The following is an 11,037-nucleotide window of genomic DNA, read 5'->3' on the forward strand; positions in this document are numbered from 1 at the left end:
GCCAATAACAAATGACCTGTTTTATAATTATTTATTTACAAAAGCTTCCCCATTAATATATCTATGATATCGTTTTGTTCAATAATTTTAATTTATGTGTTAAAATTAAATGTTATCTTATTTATAATTTTTACGATAGCTTCATATTCCGAGTTATGAGTATCGAGATTTTATCTTGAAGCTTTTAAATGTCATTAAGAATATTTTTAAAACGTGTGTATAATTATATTTGAAAGACAATTATACATGTCCAAAATATATTAATTTGATAAAGAGCTAATCATTTTCATTTAATAAATTAATTTTACAATACTGACATAATATACAATAGTACACAAAATTTAAATTTGTACATACATCACTGAAGTCGATCTGTAAATCAATTTGATACAACAAAACAAACTCAATAATATTAATTGTAGATTTCTTTAATTATTAAAGTCATAAATATTTGCATTTTTTCTACATATTTAAATTTCTCTTTATACAGAATACAATATCAGTACATTAGCAATGTGATTTTTGCATTTATACTTATAGTTTCTGAATACAATGAATAAAGAATTTCCGAAAAAAATTTGTTCATTAAATATTTATACATTTACATATTGCAAAGTAAGTTACGAATGCGAATTACAATTACAGGATATTGCAATATTACTGCCATTACTGAAGCGTGTAATGTATTGGATGATAATGAGTGAATAAAATATGTACTTTTTTCAACATTTCATTTATCTCGACTATTATTTTTTATTTAATGTAAAAACCGCAACACAGACTTTTATATAACTCGTAATGCATAGTGCATAAAAAAATCAACCAATCAGAGAATCCTTTTCCTTCTATTTCATAGAAAAGAGAAACTTTAGTTGATTCTCTTATGTACTATGCATCTGTGCTACGGCATTATGAGTATAGTACCGAAATAAACATGGAAGTGTGCATATAGCTGCGTAAGATATTTTATCGACAAAATTTTTATTCAAATTTCTTAATAGATATAAATACCTAAATTGTGCATTTTCTAATACGTCATCACATCTATACAATGACTATATTATAAAAGTTCGTAAAAAGCTATCGAACTTGAATAGTTTTATATAATTATAGATGATACATTCTATACGCGTAAATTCAATACTATCTTATATTAAAGAAATTGTTTGATGTATTTACGCAGCACACAGCTTTTCAATTGAAGTATTACCTAATTACGAAAAAAACTCACACTGCCCTAAAGTGAGAATAGAAATACTACCAATAGTTAGCAGAAGACATAAATATCTACTTTTGATAGGAATCTTGAACAGCTTGGCGCACATTTTTAAAGAAGACGTATACAAGAGTATACTATCGAGATCTTCGCCTGGAGTGGTTTGATACACGAATGGTCGTATACGTATCTCGTGTCCTACAGCTCGAATCGTGGAGCAGGCATTCGTTAAGCGAGCTGCCTAAAAACAAAATATATAATACACACATATACATATACAAATTATATATATAATATATATATATATATATATATACACAAAGTTAATGACCTATAAAATTAATTTAAATTAATAATAATTAAGTTTAAAAAATATTTAATAAAATTAAAAATAATTATATAATATAGAAAACATGTAAAGAACTTCGCCCATTTCAAACCAACCACGTACAGTTATTAATTATTATCATTGTATAACAAGGATTTTGTTTTATGACATGTGGCAGAGTTTAATAAATTTTTTCTCGTAAATTACAAATCCGTAATTAAAAATGCTCCAACACATCAGGTTTTTTTTTAGAAAACGGAGTTAAAAATAAAAAACATTTGAAGTTGTTTTAAAAAATAAGATATCATAGAAATTTGGATATTAGTTTAAATGAAAGCTCAAATCTTAAGTGACAATCGTAAAATAAAGAGAAATAAGTAACCTGACAAAATTTACAAATGTTATGTAATATAATTTTTTTAAGGAGTGGACTTACACCATGTGCTGTCCGCTGTATTATTTCTCTATTTGCAGTTTTATTGAAAACGCTAAAATCCTATTATAATTATAATTGATTATAGTTAATTTATTCAAATAATTATAAGATTTTTTATTACAATTTCTATTATAATTACATATAATATTATTGTATAATATAATTAAGTAGTTTTAGATCCTCACACAAACTCCTGCAGTAGTCTTATAATCTTTTCCAAGATGATATAATTCATCATTAGAACTGTTGAAGCTAAAAAAATGTATAACATCCTCTGTAGTCATTTTGTGGGTCTGTTACATATCAAAAAAGAATTTGCGAAAATTTTTGACTATCTAACGTGAAAACTTAGTTTTTCATAAAAATTTATTTTTAGAAATTGTTTCTACGATTTTTGGTTTCCGAGTTATTCGCGAATTAAGTAAAGGAGAACTTTTGACTTTAATTGCTTATAACTTCGTTAAAAATCAACGTACCGCAATTAAAAAATCTGATTCTTAAAGCTGAAACTTTGCTCTATCGAGTGATATAATCGCTGATTTTTTAAATGTACAATATACAATTTTAATTAAGCTAATAAAAAATACCGCAGAACTTTCCCTCCAACCCATTATTTATTAAAAGACGTCTTATATCTCGATTATGGATGTACGTACTATTTGAATTACATCATGCAATTCTGATAATACATCATTGAATCAAATAGGAGAAATTTTACACGGTGTTATGTACCTGTATAAATGGAGCGATTGAAATCAAAATCCATAATGCAACATTCATTACATTAACATATGTAACACGATTAGTGTCGTCATTGTTGATATAATATTGAAATAACCATATGATACCCGCGACTGCCCATGACAGATTAACTATAGTATAAATGCAAACAGCTGGGCCTAATTCGTCATTAAAGTATTTTAGCAGTTTTTTGAATTCATCAATATCCTGTAAGCCACAAAAGAAAACATGTTGATAGAATAAACGAATAAATCGATTAAGCTAAATAATAATTAACTCTACAGGTAAATTACAAAACAATATTAAGATTTTTCACCATTTTAAAAAATGTTTTAATTTACGTAAAAAAATTTAAGAAATGTTCTAAAAAGTTATAAAATTACAATGTAAAAAATTTTTTAATTTATACAGTAATTCTAAAAAATTACATAAAATTTGTTTAAACTTTGATATTTGTTCATTTCTTTCTTCAAATATAAAATAAAAAATTATATTGCAATAAATTACAAACCCTCATCCAGTCGATAGGCAGTAGAATATGTTGGAGCAGCTTTCCGCGTAAAAAATAAAGATGTGACATCAATAGTTGCCCTTGCAGACAGTAGCTTGTTATAATGGTTCCCTGAACCATATCGTGCCATAAGGTGCAGATGATTAGAAATACTTTTAACATTATTTTTATCTGATATGGACTGTAGAGAAGACAAAATATGAATATTTCAATTTAATTACTCTTAGAAACAATATTCCATTCTGCATGGATTGTTTGTAACTGTTATCCGTAATTACCTATTTTCCATCCATTGAAACATAATATTTTTTTCTGCTATCTGAATATTCACTATAACCAGTGCCATGATTATCCATACTATACTTAATGCTATGAATAGCCATAGTATGTGTACAAGGCGCTTTTGATTGCCACGATTTATCGGATTCGAAGAGAGCAGAAACGCTCTCTCCATTAGATTTTGCAGTTGCTCGTTTTCTTTGACGCGAAATAAATATATCATATATAAATATGCTACTAAATGTAATATACTTGGGATTAAATAGTTGAATATCACATTTCCATAACAGGATGGTTCCTGCATCTGTTCCCCGTTGACGTTTAGTGCGTTTTGTTCCAAGGTTAATACTTTGTAACAGAAACCTCGGTCTCGTCTGAAAATAATAAATATATTTTATTTTATATTACTCATTTTATATTACTCATTTTATATTTCTCATTTCTTTAATTTTTTTAATTTTTATTTTTTTTAAGTACTCATTTTTTTGTACTCATTTTATAGCACTAATGTAATAATTTGTACGAATTATTTACATTAAATTTACTGATCTGGCTCGTAATCTTTTTGTCATTAATAATTTAAAATTATGCAATTTGAAATGCGAAACTACATATCTTTTTTAAAGAGCAGTTATGTGTTTTTCTTTATTATATGCATATATATTATACATATATAACATATAAAACATGTAAATAATTTAATTTGTTACAATATATATAAACATATAACTTCTTTTCTATGTGTGTGCATTTATACTTATAATTTCTACTTTATTATTCTAACACATATAAAAATAGGATAATAAATTACCTGAAGCACGCCATGTATTGCAAAATATATCCAATACATATAAATATAGTAACTTGAATCGTATGAAGATTCGCTAAAATGGAACATCGCAGAAAATGATCGGAATCATCACTGTTAGTTGGTCTCAGTCCCATCACTCCCAGTAACCTCAAGTAAGGCCTCAATATTTTATGTTTACAATAATGAAGTACAGCTGATGTACTAATGAAGTTTTCATAATCTTCCGTAATTTCATCTACTTGCTATACAACAGACAAATCATGTTAATTTAAGACTGAACAAAATTCCATATTATATACTATAAAACTTACATAATAAAACAAAGAATTGTTTATTATAAAAATTATTATCCTAATAATACTGCTTACATCTGTGCTTTGAAAAGTTGTTGTTATACTTGTTAATATAGATGGTACGAAGATCTCCGTATATTCTTCATGAGTTTGTTGAGATAAATTTGTATCATTTTTACACTTATTATTACAGTCTACCTATAAGTATTTATTACATTTATTTCAATAAATATTTTAAAATCTCTCAAAAAAGAACAATATCTTAAAAGTAGTGAAGATGTGTGTTTGTATGTACGTGTGAACTTTATAAAAATTTCATCAGAGAATTATCTTACTGATATAATAGTTTTATAAAATATATAAATTATAATGTAACACGAGAAAAATTGTTTTTTCATATATATCATGAATTTCAAAATAATCTTAAAATTATATCTACTTTATTCTCTAAAGGAAATACAAGAGAGATGAATTAAATATTACTTAATATACATATTTTTATATTAAAATCAAAACAAGATTCTACTAAACACAACACACACACACACACACACACACACACACACACACACACACACACACATATTAAGCACGAAGATTAACAAGTTAATACATCGGGGAAGGTTACATTTTGATTTGCTGTAATATCTCATATGCAAAGTTACAATAAAATTGCACGATATATTAATTGGATGAAAAAATCGGTTTAATCAATTAATATAATGGTAGTAGTAACTCACCGACGCCATTTGAATATCTTTGGCCAAGTAGTGTTTTCGAACTTGGAAAGAAAATATTTATATCAATAGTTTGGCATGTGGCTCACTCTACATACGAATATAAATTATATCAGTTTCGCCAAGATGACATTTCACCTTTACTCGGAGATATCCACGTGCATCACGGTTAAAGTCGCTACGTTTGTAAGAATCCGGCGCGCATTATAAAGCAAAGAAACAAGTAAATTAAAAAATGTTTATATTTACAGTATTTTTAATACAAAAATATTAATAAATTAACATTTTTATTATTAACATTCGTAAATACATAAATTAACGTTTTTTCCTTAAAATCTTCCTTCCGGCAGGTCTTAACACATTGTATTCTATTCTGCGACGTTTCATTTCTGGTTGTTTTTTCTACAAGAAAGAAAATGAAAGACAATAACATAAAGTATGTTTCAATCTATAATTAAATTGAATTTTAATGGTAAATACCTTTCTAATGACAAAAGTCATTTCTTTACTACCACGCGAACCAGAGATTTTTGTATTGTGCATTTCTTCATTTTCCAATCTTGCGCCGAATGTTGCCCTATGCAAAACATTAATAACATAATTTTAAATGATGCGAAATCCAAATGAATAATACTTGACAAATCAAGACAAGATGAGTATTGTTCTAACTTATTCTGTTTTTTCTTTTGTGGGCCGCCATCTTCGAACTTGACTTGACTTTTAATTTTATCCATCTTCAATTCATCCTTTGAAATCGGGTTAATACTGTCTTCATTCAGTTGTTCCTTTTCTCTTTCGTTTTTCTTTATTAATCGATAATTCTTTCGAACTTCTTTAACCCACTGTTTTTCATTATCTGAGCTATCATTGTCGGAACTGTCGTGAATAAAACTTTCATCCGAACTATTACCTTTAAAAGAAAAACATGTTTAAGAAAATTCATATATATATATGTACATATATATATATATATATATATGTGTATGTGTATGTGTGTGTATCTGCACAGAAAAAAATATTACTTTAAACTTTTTACCTTTTGATTTATCTTCAGAAATTTTATCTTCTTTTTCCTTTTCTTCATTATACGCCAATTGTTGTTTCAATATTTTAGTTTTATTTTTATCAAGTTGAGAGACAACAGGATTCAATAAAGCGTATTCCTCGGAATTTTTATCGATTTCAAAATCAGGATTGTTAAAGAGAGCTTTAAATCGTTCGTCTTTCAGCAGATTCGAACACATTTGTTTCTTTTTATTAGTAACATTTGTATTTTCGATCAGTTTCAATGCCAGTTCCTGATTCACACTTGGTAACTTTTGTATCTGATTTTATTTAAAAAAAAAATAGATTGTGTAAATAAATAAAATTAATATTTTTTTTAGTTTTTGAAATATGTGAATTAAAAATAAAGTTTGATATATTATAAGTAGCTATACAAAAATAAAATTAAATTAAAAAATACTTGTACTCTGCTGACGGTTTCCTCTTTAATCCTGTCACGAATTCTCTTTTTCTTGTATTCTTCGAATTCAAATGGTTTCATTACATCCCTTGCTTTCCTATATAATCGGATATCCATAAAGTAGCCATGCATATAAGCTCTTAGTAGATTGGTGCCCTTTAAATGTGAAAGACTTAATTCTTCCAATTCTTTATCAGTTACAAATTTGTAATCATCATAGATAATATCATAATTCAGTTCCTCCAATTCTTCCGTAAGATTGTCAAGGAAACTGCACCAGTGTGGAGCAGGGCCAAGACTAGGAATGTAATATACTTGCATTTTCACACTTTCATTAGCTGTTAGTAACATACCACTGTTCGGTATGACAGATAAATCATTAAAATCATTCTGAGCTTCTATGGAAGTATAAAGTTTACCCTAAAAAAAAAAAGAAAATAACTTTATGAGATTTTTGTTATACGATAAAAAATATTTTATAGTTTACATTTTGACTATAAATACAGGAACAAAATATGTGATTCCAATTCTGTCTATATATAGACATATATATATATATATATATAATTCAAGAATTTCAAAATTTCTTCAAAATCCTTTTTCTCGAAAACAAAGCTTAATTAAAAATGATTACCATTTTAATTTATTTTAAACTATAAAATCAACCTCATTCGATTATATCACATGTTTTGGTCCCATAAAGCTTAACTTTAAATAAAGTAAACTTTTTACTCACACTATCCTTGTTCCATATTTTTACAATTGAACTATCCATAGAATAAACAAGATCCATCTTTTGGTGAAAATCTATACATTTGATCGGTAATCCATACATATGATCTTTAGTTAAAAGTGGTTTATTAGATCTTATATCATATATTAATACATGTCCTGTTGATGTACCGACTCCTAAATTTAATCCTCCTTGAAATTTCAAGGCGGTAATTGCAGGAACTGTTTCCAATCTAATTTAAAAAAAAGTTAATTGTATTGTGATCTAGAAATTAGATTCCAATAAAGAGTATATTCTATCGTTATTCTTACTTATTTTGAGTAATGCATTGCAAGCCACAATCAAGTACGCCTACTTTATTTTTCACTCTTGGATCCCAAGCTTCTATTTTTCCTTCCTGAGTACCAATTATAAGTAAATGATGCAACGGATTTATCTCGCACTTATTTATTAATGTTGCTTCCGTTTCAAAAGGTTGCAAAAATTGACCACGCTCAAGATTTATTCTATATATCTTATTACTGCAAAAACATGTTCTGTGATAATTCTTTTTCATCTTACAATGGTTTCACAATTGATCAAAACCGATTTGATTTTCCTCGTGAATATGTTATTAAACACAAAAATCTGAAAGACATGTACTTTTTTATACATTCGGAAATTCATGTTTAAAGAGTAAAATACTTCTTTGAAAAAAAAACCAGGTTTTTTCTCTTTCGGAGCGAATATCGTCAAAAATACTGTATAAAAAATAGAAAAAAAATTTTAAATAAAAGTTGTATGATTTCAAAGGTACTTTAAAATACTTCCAACGATTTTTGTTCCTCCCCAAAAAAAGATTTTTTTTTTTAAAGAATGTTATACCTTTATAAGATCTTGCATGTATAAAACAGTATGTCTTTTACATTTATATATTTGACTACAAATTTGAGAGAAAATCAAATTGGTTTTAGACAGTTGTGGAATCCCTTGTTAGATGTATACAGGATAATTCGTATAAAGTGAATGATTTAATTACTAACGAAATTTGAAGATATATGAAAAAGTAGTTTATTATACCAATATGTTCAGTACAAAGGGGGGCAATATATAGTGAAAACAATTATTTTATGAGTGGAAGCGTTGGGGACATTTCAAGGTAACTTCATTTTTTTTTATAAAATACTGAATTTTTTATATCATTGTATGACATCCCTCTTTAAGATAAATTCATGGATATACTACACAAAGACATTTAAGGTTAAACTTTATCACAAAATTCATAGTAAAATAAAATTCAAATGTATGCTTTGTATTCTAAGCTTCAATCTTGAATATTCGACGGATAATATTATGTCGATGTTTAAGCCTCAATAAAGAAGCATTATTACTCAGTATGCATACTCTTCCACTCTTTAACATAAATAATCTTTTACAATAATCGCTGTGATTACAAAAAAATTTAGTTAAAGCTATTTAATTTGATATTATATTTCTTAGGTCTATTTTTGAGTTAATTTAAAAGATAAAAAAAGAGGTGACAACTTATACGAAAACATCCTGTATGTACACGCACACATGCACATGTGTATCTTTACTTTATATACTGTAAATTTAATTAAATAATGATCATAATATTATGTAATTGCTTAAGATTTCTAAAACTGACCTATCGCCTACAATAAAAACGTCACATGATGGATAATGGTATTTCATATCCCTTCCAAAGTTTGGTACTCTGAGTTTATAATACTTTCCATGAGCAGCATGAAATTCAACACTACGATCGCATTGCAGAAATATTATCTAAAAATGATTGTGATAAATTCAATAAAATTATTTTAATTCTAATCAATTCTTTAGTGAGCAAAAAAATGAGTGACTTAAATTTTTCATTATACTTTATTTTTTATTAAAGTTATGTATGTTGTTTTTTAATGTTATTTAAAAACATATTAATCACATAACACATACTAGATTTAATTGTCAGGCATAAAATAAAACGATTTATAAAAACTGGTTTTTATAAAAATTATAATATATTTTTTTTCTTTGTACAGAAACCTCAATTAATAAAAAAACAATTGTAAAAATATATTATAAATTATATAAATTAATATAAATATATTTAATAATACATTTTGATTACAGCATGATATCTATTTTGTACACCATCAATCATTTTGTCCTTATCAGTGAAAATTATCAACTAAAATAATATTGAATATATCCAACTTCATATCATAAAAATTACTTTAAAATATTTTTAATTTAATATTATAATCTATAATGTATCATAAAAATGTATTATATCATTAAATAACATGATCATGAATGTAAAACAGAATAAAATCATAATTTTTGCTCACTTTAATACTCAAATAATCTATTATATGCATTATTTTAATTAAATTAACTTAATTAACAACTAAAAATTCAAAATAGTAGAACATACAAACAAGTTTACATATTTTGTATATAATTATTTTGCAGATGTTCAACAATTTTACTTACTTTGCTGTAGTCATTTGATATCGTTTCAAAAGTAATTACTTCAGAATCAAAACATCTCTCAAATTTCAATGCCAAATTATGTACGTCAAAACATTTTACACGTGGTTTATAAATACCAGTTGCAAGAATGTACTGTTCATCTTTAGAAACTCTAATAGATGTGCTTATGCCAGGCATGTCAAAGTCTTGTATAAGTTCGATACGTCGTCGAACATCTACGAATAACATATTCATCATTATGTATTTGGAAATAGTAAGATATTACAAATATCTCGTTTATGAATTTTCATTTAGATTTTGATAAAAATATACATACTTCTTTTTGCAAGGAAAATAAAGATTTAAAAAATTATTTTTTTTACAATAATATAAAAACAATAATCATTAAAGAACCGCGAAGTTCACATTCACCAAAATCTAAATCAAAAATTTAAACTAAATATTTATATTTATTTATATATATATTAATGTAATTCTTACCGACATTTTTCGATAATTTTCTTCGTTTTCGTTCAGATAACCACTATAAAGAATAAGAATACACATTGAGATGTCACGCTTAAATTAAAATCTATACTACATATAGCAAAAAAATTTACCTCGGGAAGCGATTTTCCAGAGCTAAGATTGTAGATTTTTATATTATTTGGTGCGGAAACCTGCATTCTGAATTTTATTATATAATTACATAAAAATATTTTTCCCCTGCAGAACACATGTAAATAGAAGGAACTAAAAAGTAAGAGATATAAGGGAGACTCCACTCCGTAAAAAAGGTGGACCCATTTTAGGTTAGAAGCTGTCCATCGTGAGGAAGGTATTAAAGGCCGCAGCACACATTCTTGCATAACGCATAAGGGTGGATTATACTGGCCGTATTCTGTTAACTTATGCCGTAATCTGTAAAAATTGACCAATTATAATCAATTATTTCCCTCTCATTCGACTGTGATTGGTCAATTTTTGCAGATTACGGCATAAGTTAACAGATTAT

The 11,037-nt window shown here is 26.4% G+C and overlaps 1 protein-coding gene across 1 annotated transcript; it reads right to left on the reverse strand.

Moving 5' to 3' along the window:
* Window positions 1-1,214: 1,214 nt before the first annotated feature.
* l(2)34Fd (nucleolar protein 10 lethal (2) 34Fd) lies at window positions 1,215-10,842 on the reverse strand. Its single transcript, XM_018548970.1, has 16 exons — window positions 10,643-10,842; window positions 10,524-10,566; window positions 10,044-10,258; window positions 9,199-9,335; window positions 7,862-8,071; window positions 7,554-7,782; window positions 6,818-7,237; window positions 6,389-6,677; window positions 6,022-6,262; window positions 5,833-5,929; window positions 4,691-4,813; window positions 4,323-4,564; window positions 3,511-3,885; window positions 3,233-3,413; window positions 2,713-2,928; window positions 1,215-1,457 (listed from the first exon to the last, which is right to left on the reverse strand). The coding sequence occupies exons 1-16, from the start codon at window positions 10,706-10,708 to the stop codon at window positions 1,215-1,217; spliced, it is 3,327 nt and encodes a 1,108-aa protein (XP_018404472.1). The 5' UTR covers window positions 10,709-10,842.
* Window positions 10,843-11,037: the final 195 nt, after the last annotated feature.

This window comes from Cyphomyrmex costatus, unplaced genomic scaffold (assembly GCF_001594065.2).
Source record: "Cyphomyrmex costatus isolate MS0001 unplaced genomic scaffold, Ccosl1.0 scaffold76, whole genome shotgun sequence".
Lineage (NCBI taxonomy): Eukaryota > Metazoa > Arthropoda > Insecta > Hymenoptera > Formicidae > Cyphomyrmex > Cyphomyrmex costatus.